At 38.9% G+C, this 20570-nt stretch overlaps 1 protein-coding gene across 1 annotated transcript in view; it reads right to left on the reverse strand.

Moving 5' to 3' along the window:
- Positions 1 to 596: 596 nt before the first annotated feature.
- Positions 597 to 20570, reverse strand: part of LOC133619742 (uncharacterized) — a 59211-nt gene continuing 39237 nt past the window's right edge. Inside the window, exons 4-5 of the mRNA XM_072915502.1 lie at positions 14889 to 15140; positions 597 to 2108 (exon numbers count right to left, since the gene is read on the reverse strand). Of these exons, the coding sequence (XP_072771603.1) occupies positions 949 to 2108; positions 14889 to 15140 (1412 nt within the window). The 3' untranslated portion in view covers positions 597 to 948. The remainder of the gene's footprint in view (positions 2109 to 14888; positions 15141 to 20570) is intronic.

Below are 20570 nucleotides of genomic sequence, written 5' to 3' on the forward strand. Positions count from 1 at the left end.
CCGGCCTCTTCGCGTAAACTTACCTGAACCACTCGCTCATCTTTTCTTCATCCATCCCTTCGAGTTAGCTTTTATGATGACGCCGGCTGGAAGGGTCTCTTTTGGCAAGGTCTTCCTTTTGAATATCACCATGGGTGGAAGTTTCCGGCCATTAGCATGGCAAGCTAGAACCACAGTGAAGGATGACTTCTCATTCCCTGTGGTGCGAATATTCACCGTACGTGCTCCCGTTGTATCCACAGTGCGGTTCACAGGAATATCAAAAGTCAGTGGAACCTCGTCCATGTTGATAATGTTCTCTGGCCGGATCTTTTTTTCAGCTATCTTGTTTTTACAATATGCACGGAAAGTAGCCAGCTTTTCTTGAAAGTCTTTAGGCAGTTGCTGTGAAATAGTAGTCCGTGTGCGGATGGAGAGATTGCGTCTTTTCATGAACCGGAAACCTGTCGCTTAGTAGGAGCCATTTTGTGGTCTTTACAGATGTAAACACACAAAGGAAATGAAACGTACGGTGATATCCGCGCGCTTTTTCTCCTTCTATGGGGTCGGGTGGTTGCTTACAGTAGAAGAAGAAGCGCTTCCTCTTCTATGGGGGCGGGTGCTTACCTTGGCGGTTGCTTGCGTAGAAGAAGAAGCACTTCCTCTTCTACGGGGAAAAAAGATGGCGGCTGTTTACCGTAGTTGCGAGACCGAAACTTTATGAAAATGAATCTTAATATTAATCCATATATAAAGCGCACCGGGTTATAAGCCGCACTGTCATCTTTTGAGTAAATTTGTGGTTTTTAGGTGCGGCTAATAGTGCGGAAAATACGGTACTTGACAGAAATAAAAACAGTCATCTATAAACAGTAAAAAACATAATAGTATAGATGTCACACGTTTAATGTGGTAATGTTAGAAAATTTAAGTTAATATTTGGGCAGTTTATTTAAAAATCCTGCAGCTTCATTTGCTGCTGCTGTTCTCCCCAGCACACTTGTGTTTCTTACACTGGTACTTGTAGGAGAATCGTTCATCACACACGCTGCAGCTGAACACTTTCTCCCCGGTGTGTGTCCTCATGTGCACCACAAGTTTTGATTGCTCATAAAAGCTTTTGTCGCAGCTTGAACAGGAATATGGTTTTTCGCCACTGTGCGTTCGAATGTGTTTCAAAAGTGACGACTGGTCACAATAGCTTTTGTTGCAGCTTGAACACGAAAACGGCTTTTCGCCGGTGTGTCTTCTTATGTGTATTTTAAACGCATCTTTCCGCAAAAAGACTTTGCCACAAATTGAACAGGTAAAAGGTTTTTCTCCGGTATGGATTCTCATATGTACTTTCAAGTCGATATTTTGTATAAAACGTTTGGCACAGATTGAACAGGAAAAAGGTTTCTCTCCCGTGTGTATCGCTGAGTGGATTTTTAAACAATGCTTCTGAGAGAATGTTTGGCTACAAACTGAGCACATGAATGGTTTTTCCCCGGTGTGTATTCTCATGTGTACTTTCAAATGTTGCTTCTGAGAGAACCTTTTGCTACACACTGAGCACACAAATGGTTTTTCACCAGTGTGTATTCTCATATGTATTTTTAGATGAGAACTGTGTTTAATAGTTTTGTCACAATGAGGGCACTGAAATTGTCCGTTGTCAGCTTTAGAGTCTTCGTCTTCATCATCATCGTCGTCATCATCATCATCATCATCGTCGTCGTCAGTGTCAGGAGAGAGTGACGTTAAGTCCTCACTATCTGATAGTGGCGCTAAGAGGTTGTCTGCTGGTGATCCTCCACAGTGGTCTCCGTCAGCTTCTGTTGTCACGTGTTGAGCTGAGCTGCTGCTTGGAGGCTCCGCCTCACTTTCACCTTTGACCTCATCATCTTCACTCTTCACAATGACAGTCAATGGCATCTTGGTGACATCAACCTCCTCCAACCATTCAAACTGCTCTCCATATTGACTGATGCTGTGTTCCTCCTCTTCTTCTTTAATCCCTTCCTCTTTAAAGGGCGGGGCTTGAAACCGAGCCTTCTCCTTGCTGACGCGGGGGAGATGTGGCTCCTCCTGCGCCATCCTGAAGGTCGATTCCTTCTGCTCAGAAAGACCATGTTCTTCACAGATGTCTGTAAGACACAAGAAGACAATGAAACATTAAAAAAGGGGACATATCCTACACTCTTAGAAATAAAAGTGCTAAGTAGAACCATATATGGTTCTTCGGCTCGTCCTCATAGGAGAACCCTTTTTGGCTCCAGGTAGAACCTTTTTATAAAGGTTGCACCTGGAACCCTTTTGGAGGGTTCTACCTAGAACTGTGTGTGTAAGGTTCCACCCAGAACCCCCCATGAGAGGTTCTACAAAGAACCCACGCAGGGAGTTCCACTAAGAACCCTTTCGTATTTCAAGGGTTTCATCTAGAACCCACGCAGGGAGTTCCACTAAGAACCCTTTTGTATTTCAAGACTTTCTTCTAGAACCCACGCAGGGAGTTCCACTAAGAACCCTTTCGTATTTCAAGGGTTTCATCTAGAACCCACACAGGGAGTTCCACTAAGAACCCTTTTGTATTTCAAGACTTTCTTCTAGAACCCACGCAGGGAGTTCCACTAAGAACCCTTTCGTATTTCAAGGGTTTCATCTAGAACCCACACAGGGAGTTCCACTAAGAACCCTTTTGTATTTCAAGACTTTCATCTAGAACCCACGCAGGGAGTTCCACTAAGAACCCTTTCGTATTTCAAGGGTTTCATCTAGAACCCACACAGGGAGTTCCACTAAGAACCCTTTCGTTTGTCAAGGGTTTCATCTAGAACCTATGCAGGGAGTTCCACTAAGAACCCTTTCATGTTTCAAGGGTTTCATCTAGAACCCACACAGGGAGTTCCACAAAGAACTCTTTCATGTTTCAAGGGTTTCATCTAGATCTGACACAGGGGGTTCTAAAAACATCCCTTTTCAAAGGTTTTCACCGATAACCGTCTTGTCTTCTGAGGGTTCTATAAAGAACCATATTGTATTCTACAGATCAGTTTAGTTCATATTATATTGTGGTCATTTATCATGTTGACATTGAACAAACATTCAAAACATTTTAATGAGAAAAACATTTATTTAAAGATAGGCACCATTATTGGCAAATGTTATCAGGAAGTATGTCCCTGGTGACACAGGATCTTACCCATGCTTTCAACAATCCCTGAAGAACTCTTTCTTCCAAAAACGGTTCTCTGGATCAAAATAGTTCTACCTGGAACCCCTAGTGTTAGTTAGAACCCTTTTAAAACCAATTATTCAGAAAAGGGGTTTTAAAGGGTTCTCTGGATCAAAATGGTTCTTACTGGAACCATTAGCGTTACCAAGAACCCTTGAAAAACCCTTTCTTCGGGAAAGGGTTTTTCAGAAGCAAATGGTTCCAGTTAGAACCTCAGCCCTTGTAGAAGAACCCTTTTAGAACCCTTATTTCTAAGAGTGTATAGTTGCAACTTTTTAAACTTGTTTTTTATGTTTAAAATGTTGTAGCCTTGTTCTACATCCCTGTTGTCAAACTCAAGGCCCGGGGGCCGGATGTGGCCCGCCACTTCATTTTATTTGGCCCTCAAAAGCCTGGAAATAATATGTATCAATAAATCACTGTAACTTTTCTTACTAAATGTATTATTTCTTTCTATTTTGGGAGTAAAAAAAACATATGTTCTCCGTGGAATCACTAATTATGTTAACTTAAATATTGTCTAATTATACAAAAATATATGATCAAACATTCAAACCATTTTTTAAATAGAAATAAATACTAATAATAATGATTTCAAAGCAAGTTATCCATCAAATTGTACAATGTAAAAGTAGCAATAGATTTCATGGTCAAATTGTGAAATTTACTGTGGTTTTTACAGCATTTTTCTCTAAATGAAAAAAACTGTACCGTATTTTCCGCACTATTAGCCGCACCTAAAAACCACAAATTTACTCAAAAGCTGACAGTGCGGCTTATAGCCCGGTGCGCTTTATATATGGATTAATATTAAGATTCATTTTCATAAAGTTTCGGTCTCGCAACTACGGTAAACAGCCGCCATCTTTTTTCCCCGTAGAAGAGGAAGTGCTTCTTCTTCTACGCAAGCAACCGCCAAGGTAAGCACCCGCCCCCATAGAACAGGAAGCGCTTCTTCTTCTACTGTAAGCAACCACCCGCCTCCGTAGAAGAAGAAGAAGCGCGCGGATATTACGTTTCATTTCCTTTGTGTGTTTACATCTGTAAAGACCACAAAATGGCTCCTACTAAGCGACAGGTTTCCGGTTCATGAAAAGACGCAATCTCTCCATCCGCACACGGACTACTATTTCACAGCAACTGCCTAAAGACTTTCAAGAAAAGCTGGCTACTTTCCGTGCATATTGTAAAAACAAGATAGCTGAAAAAAAGATCCGGCCAGAGAACATTATCAACATGGACGAGGTTCCACTGACTTTTGATATTCCTGTGAACCGCACTGTGGATACAACGGGAGCACGTACGGTGAATATTCGCACCACAGGGAATGAGAAGTCATCCTTCACTGTGGTTCTAGCTTGCCATGCTAATGGCCAGAAACTTCCACCCATGGTGATATTCAAAAGGAAGACCTTGCCAAAAGAGACCTTTCCAGCCGGCGTCATCATAAAAGCTAACTCGAAGGGATGGATGGATGAAGAAAAGATGAGCGAGTGGTTAAGGTAAGTTTACGCGAAGAGGCCGGGTGGCTTTTTTCACGCAGCTCCGTCCATGTTGATATACGACTCCATGCGCGCCCACATCACGCTGGTTTTTAATATATTATTAAAGTTTGACTGACCTATCTGACTGTTTTTTTGACATTCCTTTAGCGCAGTTAGATGCGGCTTACAACACGGGGCGGCTTATAGGTGGACAAAGTTTTGAAATATGCCGTTCATTGAAGGCGTGGCTTATAACCCAGGGCGCCTTATGGTGCGGAAAATACGGTACTTTTTTTTACTGTAATAAACTGTGGTGTCGTTTTGGTATTTACAGTAATACACCAAAAAATATACACTTTTTGATTTGCGGAGAGAAAAAAACAACTAAAAAAACTGGCAGATCAGGTGCCAAAATTGTACTGTAAAAATGCTGTTTTTTTATTTACAGTAAAAAAAACAAAAGTAAATTTTACAGTACCGGTAAAATTCTGGCAACTGAGCTGCCTTTTTTACCATAAAAACAGCAGTAGTGTTTTTCCATTTACAGTAATATACACTACATTTTGAGGTGAAATTATTGCAACGTAGCATATATTTTTTTTTACATTTTAGTTTAAAAAAAAATCTACTAATAAAATGCATTAAAAAATTGTATAATAATAGTATTCACTATTAGAAGCGGCCCTCTGGGGCCAAACATAACTGCCATATCTGATCTACATCAACGATACAATTTGCCTGAGTGGCTGGACAGGACATATTAAAAAAAAAACAATTTTGTTTTAAAAATCGATTTTTTTTTTTTACTGTAATAGAATCATTACAAGTAAGAATCACAATTCAATAGAAAATCGATTTTTTTTTTTTGACACCCCTAGGTCGGAAATGATTAGTATCGGTTCAAAGTTCCATTATCGTGCATCCATATGTTTTTATGACTTAAAACTAGGGCTGGGCGATATGTCAATATATCTGTGCGATATAGAAAATGACTATATGGTGATATTGGAGTATACGTTCTCACGCAGTTGCTTTTAGCTGCTGGCATTACACTACAGGCTCTCCTCGCTTTTTTCTGTGTCTCCCTCTCACAGACAGCAAGCGCACTTTCTTACATACGTCACATACTGTCACGTCATACGTCACATACATATACGCCCTCCTCGAGCAGAGAGGTAGCAGCATGGCTAACGTTAGCTGTGATGCTAGCACAGCCGTGCGAGTGGTAATACGAATGAAGGAAGAAATAATTAATTCCCAAGAAAAATTAGCAGGGGGTCCATCGTCTGGCGGTGGTTTGGATTCCAGTGGGAATATGTCGAACAGACAACCGTAATTCGTCAAGTGTGGGGCAAAAGTGTTGCTATAAAAAGTAGCATTACTGCTAATATGTAGCATTGTTTGAAAAGTCCCCTGCTAGAGAATGAAGAGTGTTTGAAACTCTGCATGTCAACATCTCCATTCGGTGCCACACGCCCACACCATCAAAATGCTGAGGCAAACATTTCCACATCAACACCGTATGAAGAAAATAGTGATTTTTTTTAGTTGTGATTTCCTTCTCTGCATGAAAGTTTAAAAGTAGCATATATTAATGCAGTATGAAGAAGAATGTTTTAATGTAGACACATAGAATCATCATACTGCTGTGATTATTTAAGGCTAAGGCAAAATATCCACATATATATCGTGTATCGCGATATGGCCTTAAAATATTGCGATATTAAAAAAAGGCCATATCGCCCAGCCCTAGTTCAATGATGCCATTTCTGTTTGTCATGTATAATTGTGTCTATTTTGTGTTTATCCTTGAATAAACAGGTCAGTTTCTTGTTACCAACCATTGTGTATTATTCAAACTCCCCTAATTCAGATGGCTAGTTGTTATCAAGAGTACTAAAACCCTTTTCAACATGATTCTGACAACTAAGTAGGCTAAATAACTTTAAACTTTAATACATGCTCGGATAGGCCAGTATCGGCCAGTATCGGTATCGGATCGGAAGTGCAAAAACAACATCGGTATCGGATCGGAAGTGCAAAAACCTGGATCGGGACATCCCTACTATACACTAACTCAGGTTAAACTTCTACCGACCGAGTCTTTATCCTTCTAATACTAGATCCTGGACGTTTGGTCCATTGCCAAACGCAGTAGGTACTGATCCAATTAAAAGTAGTTCTTAGGAAGATCATTCTTTGTTTTGTCTGAGGACAATCATATTAGAAGGGTTTGAACTGGAGCTAATATTGCTAACGTTACGTATTATTCACACATTTCTAATTTACTGTTATTACTTACAGTTTCATTGTCATAAATATTAGTCACCGAGCCTGCTATTAAAAGTTGTTTTTTCCCTGGTTTCAGTTCTTTGAGGGCTTTATGGGTGGAATAGAGAGCCCCCTTTGACACAATTGTTAAAGGGGAACATTATCACAATTTCAGAATGGTTAAAACCATTAAAAATCAGTTCCCAGTGGCTTATTATATTTTTCAAAGTTTTTTTCAAAATTTTACCCATCCCGCAATATCCCTAAAAAAAGCTGCAAAGTGCCTGATTTTAACCATCGTTATATACACCCGTCCATTTTCCTGTGACGTCACATAGTGAAGCCAACACAAACAAACATGGCGGAAAGAACAGCAAGCTATAGCGACATTAGCTCGGATTCAGACTCGGATTTCAGCGGCTTAAGCGATTCAACAGATTACGCATGTATTGAAACGGATGGTTGTAGTGTGGAGGCAGGTAGCGAAAACCAAATTGAAGAAGAAACTGAAGCTATTGAGCCATATCGGTTTGAACCGTATGCAAGTGAAACCGAGGAAAACGACACGACAGCCAGCGACACGGGAGAAAGCGAGGACGAATTTGGCGATCGCCTTCTAACCAACGATTGGTATGTGTTTGTTTGGCATTAAAGGAAACTAACAACTATGAACTAGGTTTACAGCATATGAAATACATTTGGCAACAACATGCACTTTGAGAGTGCAGACAGCCCAATTTTCATCAATTAATATATTCTGTAGACATACCCTCATCTGCGCTCTTTTCCTGAAAGCTGATCTGTCCAGTTTTGGAGTTGATGTCAGCAGGCCAGGGAAGCTAGGGTTGATATTCTTCGCTTGATCATCTTCGGTGGCATAAGGGACGGTGTGAGCCAAGACATCCAGGGGGTTTAGCTCGCTTGTCTGCGGGAACAAACTGCCGCCATTGCTTGCCGTGCTAGCGAGGTCCTTTGTCCCTGAATTTCTCACACACTCCGGCAGATTCAATGGGGGTCTGGCGGCAGATTTCTTTGACTTTATGGTTGGAAATGCATCTGCTTTGAGTGTCGCAGGATATCCACACATTCTTGCCATCTCTGTCGTAGCATAGCTTTCGTCGGTAAAGTGTGCGGAACAAACGTCCAATTTCTTGCCACTTTGGCATCTTTGGGCCACTGGTGCAACTTGAATCCGTCCCTGTTGGTGTTGTTACACCCTCCGACAACACACCGACGAGGCATGATGTCTCCAAGGTACGGAAAACAGTCGAAAAAACGGAAAATAACAGAGCTGATTTGACTCGGTGTTTGAGGAAAATGGCGGATTGCTTCCCGATGTGACGTCACGTTGTGACGTCATCGCTCCGAAAGCGAATAATAGAAAGGCGTTTAATTCGCCAAAATTCACCCATTTAGAGTTGGGAAATCGGTTAAAAAAATATATGGTCTTTTTTTCTGCAACATCAAGGTATATATTGACGCTTACATAGGTCTGGTGATAATGTTCTCCTTTAAATGGACTTATTTACGACTTAAAATGCATACAACAAGAAAAACATTTGTGTTCTTGTCTTACATTAGGATGTGAATGATAAACAGCACACCTCTTTCCATTTTTTGCGTAATATTTCCTTCATTTCACCCTGACTCTACGGAATATTTAAACTGGCCGTCTGGAATTGTGGCATTTTGTGGATGTTTAGAGAGTATTTTCACATACTTTGGGGATAGTAAATACAATTGCGTATGGTTTAAAGGGGAACATTATCACCAGACCTATGTAAGCGTCAATATATACCTTGATGTTGCAGAAAAAAGACCATATATTTTTTTAACCGATTTCCGAACTCTAAATGGGTGAATTTTGGCGAATTAAACGCCTTTCTATTATTCGCTCTCGGAGCAATTTTCTCACTTTCGTTGGTGTGTTGTCGGAGGGTGTAACAACACGAACAGGGACGGATTCAAGTTGCACCAGTGGCCCAAAGATGCCAAAGTGGCAAGAAATTGGACGAAATTTGTTCAAAATACGAGGCTGTGGGGAAAGCCGACGAAATGGTCGGTCGTTTGTTCCGCACACTTTACAGACGAAAGCTATGCTACGACAGAGATGGCAAGAATGTGTGGATATCCTGCGACACTCAAAGCAGATGCATTTCCAACCATAAAGTCAAAGAAATCTGCCGCCAGACCCCCATTGAATCTGCCGGAGTGTGTGAGCAATTCAGGGACAAAGGACCTTGGTAGCACGGCAAGCAATGGCGGCAGTTTGTTCCCGCAGACGAGCGAGCTAAACCCCCTGGATGTCTTGGCTCACACCGTCCCTTATGCCACCGAAGATGATCAAGAAAAGAATATCGACCCTAGCTTCCCTGGCCTGCTGACATGAGGGTATGTCTACAGAATATATTAATTGATGAAAATTGGGCTGTCTGCACTCTCAAAGTGCATGTTGTTGCCAAATGTATTTCATATGCTGTAAACCTAGTTCATAGTTGTTAGTTTCCTTTAATGCCAAACAAACACATACCAATCGTTGGTCAGAAGGCGATCGCCGAATTCGTCCTCGCTTTTTCCCGTGTCGCTGGCTGTCGTGTCGTTTTTGTCGGTTTCGCTTGCATACGGTTCAAACCGATATGGCTCAATAGCTTCAGTTTCTTCTTCAATTTGGTTTTCGCTACCTGCCTCCACACTACAACCATCCGTTTCAATACATGCGTAATCTGTTGAATCGCTTAAGCCGCTGAAATCCGAGTCTGAATCCGAGCTAATGTCGCTATAGCTTGCTGTTCTTTCCGCCATGTTTGTTTGTGTTGGCTTCACTATGTGACGTCACAGGAAAATGGACGGGTGTATATAACGATGGTTAAAATCAGGCACTTTGAAGCTTTTTTTAGGGATATTGCGTGATGGGTAAAATTTAGAAAAAAACTTTGAAAAATAAAATAAGCCACTGGGAACTGATTTTTAATGGTTTGAACCATTCTGAAATTGTGATAATGTTCCCCTTTAATGCAGTGTTTGTCAACCACTAGTACTAGCTACTAGTGTACCGTGAGATATTGTCTGGTGTATCGTGGGAGATTATGTAATTTCACCTAATCGGGTTAAAAATATTTTTGCAAACAAAATTAGAGATGTCCGATAATATCGGACTGACGATATTATCGGCCAATATATGTTTTAAAATGTGATATTGGAAATTATCGGTATCAAAAAGTAAAATGTATGACTTTTTAAAACGCTGCTGTGTACACGGACGTAGGGAGAAGTAAAGAGCGCAAATACACCTTAAAGGCACTGCCTGTGCGTGCCGTCCCAGTCACATAATATCTACGGCTTTTCACACACACAAGTGAATGCAAGGCATACTTGGTCAACAGCCATACAGGTCACACTGAGGGTGGCCGTATAAACAACTTTAACACTGTTACAAATATGCGCCACACTGTGAACCCACACCAAACAAGAATGACAAACACACTTCGGGAGAACATCCGCACCATAACACAACATAAACACAACAGAACAAATACCCAGAACCCCTTGCAGCACTAACTCTTCCGGGACGCTACAATATACATATAATCCAATATACATATAATCCGTAAATGTTTAGTTTAGTTTTAGTTTAGTTTATTATTTCTTGGGTCAGTGGTCAACAAAATAAACAAACAGTTTTACATAAACAAACAGTTGTGCATTCATAAATTGAAAATGTTGCAGACCGAAAGGGTTTAGGCTGAAGTTGAACACTTATTGCGCCTAACCCTATAGACAATGTCAAATACAAGATGAGCTTCCAAAAATTATGAAATTTCCTTTGCACAACATATTATAAATACACTTTGTACACAACATAAATACTGTTCAATTATATACACAGTAAAGACATGTGAAATATCCTTGTACACCTGTTAGTTAAACCTTTGTACCAATTATATACTATATACAAACAATTATACTTCTATTATTATTTATATCCCACAGTTAGTTTGTAATTAACATTGATCATAGTGTGATCATAAATGTGCCGTTGTTGAGTGTCTGTACTGTCTACAGCTCGGCAGAGTAACCGTGTAATACTCTTCCATATCAGTAGGTGGCAGCAGGTAGCTAATTGCTTTGTAGATGTCGGGAACGACAACAATGGTTTGCAGGTGTCTAATAAAAAGGCATTGGAGCTTAGGGAAGACTATGCAAAGCTAAAAGTGAACTGACTGCAAAGTAAACAAAAACAGAATGCTGGACGACAGCAAAGACTTACAGCGTGTGGAGCAGACGGCGTCCACAAAGTACATCCGTAAATGACATGACAATCAACAACAAAATAGGAGCGTAAGACAGGGACTAAAACACTACACACAGGAAAACACCAAAAAACTCAAATAAGTCACAACATGATATGACAGTACACCTACTTTGAGACAAGAGCAATAGTGATGCATGGGTGGTTATTTGGGATGATGTTCGAAATCGGTTCTCCCGGTTGTTTGATAAGAAAAGAACCGATTTCATGGACTTGAATCCCTTTTTGAGAACCGGTTCCCGTTATCGAGGCCACTATAGTAAAGAAAAACAGTTGGTTCTTTATTCGAATCCCTGGAAACGAATCCCGTCCCACAAGAAATGCCCTGTGGGACATCACAGGAAATTACATAGCTCAGTCTAATGACTGAGCTACGTCATTTCCTGTGATGTCACACAAGCAGCAAAAATAATGGACCGGAAAAAACACCTCAAGGCATGGCTATTCACCTCTAGTGATCACAGAGACAGGTTGTTTTTGTGTTACTGTATATATTTGTTTTTCTGAAAACTACTTTGGGTAACAACAGTCAATATTTATTTATTTTATTTTTTAGGAGGGTAACAGTCAATATTTATTTATTTTATTTTATTTTTTTCTTATAAAATAAAAGTGAGTTTTTGTTAAACCAAATATTGTGTTTTTTTCCATATACAACAGCTAATGGGAGCAATCAATTCTACCTCGAAATCGCTTTGAAAATGCATTCAAAAACCGTCACCTTCATTTACTAAAAGGATCCAGATTTCGAGTAAGCACGCCATTTATGTCGAAATAGCTTGTCTCCAAGTTCCACATTTGCAGTTTCATGTCACGCCGACCTCAGTCTGTAGGCTTCCGTCTGCTCTGACATTTCACCCTCTTCTTCGTGCTCGCTTCTAGAAGCAGCAGTTCATCCTCCGTATATTCAGCTTCAAAAAGATAAGGTTTTAAATCCTCATTTGTCCAAAAAATAGTCGTCTTCGTTGTTTGTTACCAAGTCTGCCACGATTAGAACACACACGCGCCTAAGTATGCCAGAAGTCTGAAGTGCACTGCTATGGAAACGGAAATCAATGCGCGGAAGAAGTCAGTCCCAGCATTGATTAAATTGACTAAAATACGGTAAATATTGTACATATTACATATTGTTATGAAGGTGTCTGTTACTACATTATATATATACTTGCAGTGTGTATATTGTACATATTGTTATGAAGGTGTCTGTTACTACATTATATATAGACTTGCAGCGTGTATCTTGTACATATCACATATTGTTATGAAGGTGTCTGTTACTACATTATATATATACTTGCAGTGTGTATATTGTACATATTGTTATGAAGGTGTCTGTTACTACATTATATATAGACTTGCAGCGTGTATCTTGTACATATCACATATTGTTATGAAGGTGTCTGTTACTACATTATATATATACTTGCAGTGTGTATATTGTACATATTACATATTGTTATGAAGGTGTCTGTTACTACATTATATATATACTTGCAGTGTGTATATTGTACATATTACACATTGTTATGAAGGTGTCTGTTACTACATTATATATATATATACTTGCAGTGTGTATATTGTACATATTACATATTGTTATGAAGGTGTCTGTTACTACATTATATATATACTTGCAGTGTGTATATTGTACATATTGTTATGAAGGTGTCTGTTACTACATTATATATAGACTTGCAGCGTGTATCTTGTACATATCACATATTGTTATGAAGGTGTCTGTTACTACATTATATATATACTTGCAGTGTGTATATTGTACATATTACATATTGTTATGAAGGTGTCTGTTACTACATTATATATATACTTGCAGTGTGTATATTGTACATATTACCCATTGTTATGAAGGTGTCTGTTACTACATTATATATATATATACCGGTACTTGCAGTGTGTATATTGTACATATTACATATTGTTATGAAGGTGTCTGTTACTACATTATATATATACTTTCAGTGTGTATATTGTACATATTACATATTGTTATGAAGATGTCTGTTACTACATTATATATATATATACTTGCAGTGTGTATATTGTACATATTACATATTGTTATGAAGGTGTCTGTTACTACATTATATATATATACTTGCAGTGTGTATATAACACGTTGATGGAGGTTTCTGGAGTTGTTTTAGAGGCTTTGAAGGCTACAACGGTTTGAAGGTGCCAGATTTAGTAATGTGGCCAGAAATGGTACTGCAATCAGGGTCAAAATTCTGTAGTCCCCTCCCACTCTCAATGTTAGCCTATATGTTCATGTGTCATTGACCGGGCTAGCATGCTAAGCTACAGTAGTGTGATGGTGCTTGGTTGCAGGAACATACGAGCTTTGTTAGACAAGATCATAGACTGTAGTGGACAATATAGTTGACATACCAAATGTCCATTTCCATTTGTTACAAGTCATAAGAAAACGTAAATGCCTGACTTGCCTATCAAGGAGGAAATTAGTAAGTTTGGCGCCTTCAATGGTCTCCATCTTTCAAAGGCATCCCCGATACAAATGCTGGTTTTGTTCCTGGCTTTTGTCATGAATAAGTTGAGAATAGTAACTTTTAGATGGACTAAGGTCTGACATGTTTAGTAACTTTACCAGTGGCAGTAGCCAGACGAAGAGGGCGGTGCGTAACCGGATGTGACACACTCACAGACTTTCTAATTGGTCAAACGGTGGAGGGCGAGGCATCGAAATGAAAACAATAACACGATTTCAGGGCTGTAAATGTAATTTTGAAATGAGCATATGAACTACCGTATTTTTCGGACTATAAGTCGCGGTTTTTTTCATAGTTTGGCCGGGCTCCAGTGCGATTTATATAGGTTTTTTTCCTTCTTTATTATGCATTTTCGGCAGGTGCAACTTATACTCCGGTGCGACTTATACTCCGAAAAATACGGTACTGTTATCAGTTATAAAGTTATTGGAAAAGAACATGATTTATTAATGCCTTTCGACATATCAGGGTCTTTTAATGATGACTTGACATGAAATGATTACATATGGCTCCTTTAAAACGACGTGTTTTCTCGTCGTTCACAATGATTGTGAATGGTAGGCAAACTCCCCAAAAATGTGCAGTTCCCCTTTAAGAAACTGTTCATGCTCAAAGTGTTCACAAAGTACAAAGAAGAATCTTGATGAATATCTTGACCCTCATTAAAATATTAGATAATTGTATTAATTTCATAATGTTTACCATAAATGATTCAACTATTTATTCATGAGAACTTTATTTATTGTGTATTTAATATTTTTTACTTGCACTTTTGTCTATTTCTGTATTTATTATTACAAATTGTGTACACACAAATGTGTTAAAAACTGCTCTGAACCTACTCTTTTTTCAGACATGATGTAACGAGAAACATGTGATGCATCACATTGTCATTGTCTGCATGATCTAAATAAACTAACACCATAATCATCATTTGGTTAGGACAAATGTACGGGTAACCTTTGTTTGACTCTTTCTTACTTCCAGTCTTTCACAAACCGCAATTACATCTACAATTAAAATGATTAGATATAAATAAGTTATTTTATCGTTCTTGAGGAGCAGGAAGTTATTTGCTTGAGAATAAAATGATATGTGCTTACTTGGACTGTGATGAAGCTGTGAGGACTCAGGTGGTTTCTCTTCACGGTCTTCAGTCTTCACAGAGACACCAGTCAGTGGAAACTTGGTGAGATCATCCTCCTCCTGTGGTCCTGGAAGACACTCTCCCTCCTGAGTGATCCAAAGCTCCTCCTCTTCCTCTTTAATGTGGGCGGGCTGTGGCTCCTCCTTTTTCTCTTTTACATGAGGGGGATGTGGGTCATCGTCTTCAACATGGGGGGGCTGCTGGACATCTGTTGGGTAAATCAGTGAGACTATAAGTGGTTTTTGACAGACACTGTTAACACATGGAGGTTATTTGTGTACTCATGTTAAAAGTGTGTAATTAAACAACCAATCAAAACATGGTAAGGAGTTAATTTTGTCCCAGGCACTAAAATCAAATTCATAAGCAGTCCAGTGAGTAAAAAAAATAAGCCTTGGAAATTTGGGGGGGGGGGGGGGGGGGGGGCAATTAGCAAAGCCTCTGTAAGGACGAGGCAGTATTGATCAAAACATTCCCAAAGGACACATCATTTATTTTTAAGACTATGGACTGGACTCTCACTACTATGTTAGATCCACTAAGGACTGTTCTTTCACAATATTATGTCACTCGACATCCATTGCTTTCTGTCTCCCCTAGAGAGGGGGGGGGGGGGGGGGGGGGGGTTACCCACATATGCGGTTTCTCATAGTCATTCACATCGACGTCCCTTATGTGGGCTCTGTACCGAGGATGTTGTTGTGGCTTGTACAGCCCTTTTGATACTTTTGTGATTTAGGGCTATATAAATAAACATTGATTGATTGATTGTAGATTGTCACTGAAGGCATCAAAACTATGACACCTGTGAAGTGAAAACTATTTCAGGAGACTACCTCTTGAAGCTCTTGGATATTTCTCATTGCCGAGAGCTCAAGCCACTCGTAAACGTTTTTGTGTGTCTGTATGCGGAGTAGAACTATGTTGTTGTGTGTCTGTATGCGCAGTAAAACTGTTTTTGTGTGTCTATATGCGGAGTAAAACTATGTTGTTGTGTGTCTGTATGCGCAGTAAAACTATGGAACAAACTGGACTTACAACACAAGCAATGCCAAACTATTAATGGATTTAGACTATTATACAAACATGGGGTCTGGTTCAAATATAGAGATGAGGGTCTTTAATTTGACCTGCTGCTGTACTCTGTCTCAAAGTGTTAACATGTGCTCAATGTTTCCTTACCATTATTGCTATGTTGTCTATTACCATTATTGCTATGTTGTCTATTACCATTATTGCTATGTTGTCTATTACCATTATTGCTATGTTGTCTATTACCATTGTTGCTATGTTGTCTATTACCATTATTGCTATGTTGTCTATTACCATTATTGCTATGTTGTCTATTACCATTGTTGCTAAGTTGTCTATTACCATTATTGTTATGTTGTCTATTACCATTGTTGCTATGTTGTCTATTACCATTATTGCTATGTTGTCTATTACCATTATTGTTATGTTGTCTATTACCATTGTTGCTATGTTGTCTATTACCATTATTGCTATGCTGTCTATTACCATTATTGCTATGTTGTCTATCACCATTATTGCTATGTTGTCTATTACCATTATTGCTATGTTGTCTATTACCATTGTTGCTATGTTGTCTATTACCATTATTGTTATGTTGTCTATTACCATTGTTGCTATATTGTCTATTACCATTATTGCTATGTTGTCTATTACCATTATTGTTATGTTGTCTATTACCATTGTTGCTATGTTGTCTATTACCATTATTGCTATGTTGTCTATTACCATTGTTGCTATGTTGTCTAATACCATTATTGCTATGTTGTCTATTACCATTGTTGGTATTTTGTCTATTACCATTATTGCTATGTTGTCTATTACCATCGTTGCTATGTTGTCTATTACCATTGTTGCTATGTTGTCTAATACCATTATTGCTATGTTGTCTATTACCATTGTTGGTATTTTGTCTATTACCATTATTGCTATGTTGTCTATCACCATTATTGCTATGTTGTCTAATACCATTATTGCTATGTTGTCTATTACCATTGTTGGTATTTTGTCTATTACCATTATTGCTATGTTGTCTATTACCATCGTTGCTATGTTGTCTATTACCATTGTTGCTATGTTGTCTATTACCATTATTGCTATGTTGTCTATTACCATTATTGCTATGTTGTCTATTACCATTGTTGCTATGTTGTCTATTACCATTATTGCTATGTTGTCTATTACCATTATTGCTATGTTGTCTATTACCATTATTGTTATGTTGTCTATTACCATTGTTGGTATTTTGTCTATTACCATTATTGCTATGTTGTCTATTACCATTGTTGCTATGTTGTCTTTTACCATTATTGCTATGTTGTATATTACTATTATTGCTATGTTGTCTATTACCATTGTTGGTATTTTGTCTATTACCATTATTGCTATGTTGTCTATTACCATTATTGCTATGTTGTCTATTACCATTATTGCTATGTTGTCTATTACCATTATTGCTATGTTGTCTATTACCATTGTTGGTATTTTGTCTATTACCATTATTGCTATGTTGTCTATTACCATTATTGCTATGTTGTCTATTACCATTATTGCTATGTTGTCTATTACCATTATTGCTATGTTGTCTATTACCATTGTTGCTATGTTGTCTATTACCATTGTTGGTATATTCATTATTCCTACATTGTTGATACAAATGATTGTTAAAGTGTAATAATTATTGTTTCCTGTGGTAATGCCACTATGATACAACATCTGTATTACAATCCTTGAACAAAGTAAGAGTGAAAGTCATGTGAATAATCACTGAATGGAGAACTGGGGGTGGGATTAAATAAATGATCTTCTTCCCACTCCCTTTCAGGCAAAACTGGACAATCATGCATTACATACTATACATGAGCTTTTGCACTATATTAATTTGTATTATTATGTGTTGTCAACTTTGTTTTTATGTCATTGCCTGAAATAAATAAATAAATGAAAAAAAATGAATGAATGAAGCTCATCGAGAGAATGCCAAGAGTGTGCAAAGCAGTATTCGGCGCAAAGGGTGGCTATTTTGAAGAAACTAGAATATAAAACGTGTTTTCAGTTATTTCACCTTTTTTTGTTAAGTACATAACTCCACATGTGTTCATTCATAGTTTTGATGCCTTCAGTGACAATCGACAATGTCATGAAAATAAATAAATAAATAAAATAAATAGTCATGAAAATAAAGAAAATGCATTGAAATGAGAAGGTTTGTCCAAACTTTTGGCCTGTACTGTATATATGAATATAATGTATAAGGATTTGCTTAATGATATTACATAATTGCCTATAAGAACAGTGCGGTTGTCCTGGTCGTGGAACTGTGGACCAGCTCTATACTCTGGGCAGGGTCCTTGAGGGTGCATGGGAGTTTGCCCAACCAGTCTACATGTGCTTTGTGGACTTGGAGAAGGGATTCGACCGTGTCCCTCGGGAAGTCATGTGGGGAGTGCTCAGAGAGTATGGGGTATCGGACTGTCTGATTGTGGCTGTCCGCTCCCTGTATAATCAGTGTCAGAGCTTGGTCCGCATTGCCGGTAGTAAGTCGGACACGTTTCCAGTGAGGGTTGGACTCCGCCAAGGCTGCCCTTTGTCACCCATTCTGTTCAGAACTTTTATGGACAGAATTTCTAGGCGCAGTCAAGGCGTTGAGGGAATCTGGTTTGGTGGCTGCAGGATTAGGTCTCTGCTATTTGCAGATGATGTGGTCCTGATGGCTTCATCTGGCCAGGATCTTCAGCTCTCACTGGATTGGTTTGCAGCCGAGTGTGAAGCGACTGGGATGAGAATCAGCACCTCCAAGTCCGAGTCCATGGTTCTCGCCCGGAAAAAGGTGGAGTGCCATCTCCGGGTTGGGGAGGAGATCTTGCCCAAAGTGGAGGAGTTCAAGTACCTCGAAGTGTTGTTCACGAGTGAGGGAAGAGTGCATACCTGCCAACTTTTGAAATCAGAAAAACCTAGTAGCCAGGGTCCAGGGGCCGCAGGCCCCGGTAGGTCCAGGACAAAGTCCTGGTGGGGGGTTCAGGCTTCGCCCCCCGACGCAAAATGATTATTAGCATTCAGACAGGTTAAAATGTTGCTAAAACCATCACTTTTCTATCAGTCACAGTGACTTTTCAAAACAAAAATATTACAGCAAAAATCATATGGGTTGATTGACATGTTTATTCTGTAAGCTAACTTCAATAGTTTGAAATTATTTTGACAGTTAATGCCAGTTATCCTGTCAACCTTTCACAAGACTTCAATTTGTTAGTTGAAAGTATAAACAGTATAAACACTTTTTACAGTAAACAAATGGTAAAACAGTTCTAAACAATTCCATTAAAAAACAAATTGGTGTCATTATTAACTTTCTGTCCAAGCTTGTATAATCTACTGCCTTGTTCAATTGTAAAAAATATTCTGTGCCTAAAATTCACATTTCTATCACAATTATCATACTGTAAACATGGTAAGCTAACTTCATTAAAATTAATAGTCCTGTCAATAGCATGGAATTACAATTCAAATGTAGTTTTTTTGTAAGCCTTTCAAAAGAATTCAAAATATGAAAAATTAATGAAAATTAATTTAAGCCATCAGACACTTGAAAAGTGGCACATCACATCTCTAATGTAATCATTTTAACTTTTCAACAGAAATAGCACTGCAAAAATATTAAGGACATACTTCTGTATTTTGGTAGTTATGCTGTCAACATTTAACAAGATTTCTTCAACTTGGACTTGAAAGCATAAATAGTATAAACACTTTTAACAGTATAACAGTACTAAACAATTCCAATAGATAACATTGGTGTCATTACCTTTTTGTGGCTAAAATCCGAAAAACGTTGAAAGTTTTCCACTTGTATCGCTAGCAACGGCATTAGACTTGTGTTTTTTTGTCCCAACGTGGTCTTTTACATCGCTAATTCCTCCGTGTCCTATCGAAAAATCTTGTCTGCACAAGGTGCAATTCGCGTAGTTTTCACCCTTTTTGGAACAGATAATTATTCCTGGATAGGCTTTTGAATATTCTTCACGGAATGACTGCAGTTTTCTTTTCGGTTTAAGACTCGTATGCGATTTTTCTCCGGCTGATTCCATGATCGTTCGCTCGTTTGGAAACAATGACAACAGGTGCCTCGTGCTTGGCAGCGGTGCTATAAATAGCCTCGCGGAATGGCTTGATAGGAAGTTACGGGAAGCAGGTCGAATGTCATTGTTGTTACGCGATTTCGTGAATAAAACTTTAAAAAAAAAAAGTTTTTTAATTAATGAAAAACCGTATTTTTTATCACTGCAACCGTAACCCGGAATAGGTTGATGAAAACCGTACTAATTACGGGAAAACCGGAGTAGTTGGCAGGTATGAGAGTGGATGGTGAGATCGACAGGCGGATCGGTGAGGCGTCTTCAGTAATGCGGACGCTGTATCGATCCGTTGTGGTGAAGAAGGAGCTGAGCCGGAAGGCAAAGCTCTCAATTTACCGGTCGATCTACGTTCCCATCCTAACCTATGGTCATGAGCTTTGGGTTATGACCGAAAGGACAAGATCACGGGTACAAGCGGCCGAAATGAGTTTCCTCCGCCGGGTGGCGGGTATCTCCCTTAGAGATAGGGTGAG

The sequence above is a fragment of the Nerophis lumbriciformis genome, linkage group LG20 (assembly GCF_033978685.3).
Source record: "Nerophis lumbriciformis linkage group LG20, RoL_Nlum_v2.1, whole genome shotgun sequence".
NCBI lineage: Eukaryota > Metazoa > Chordata > Actinopteri > Syngnathiformes > Syngnathidae > Nerophis > Nerophis lumbriciformis.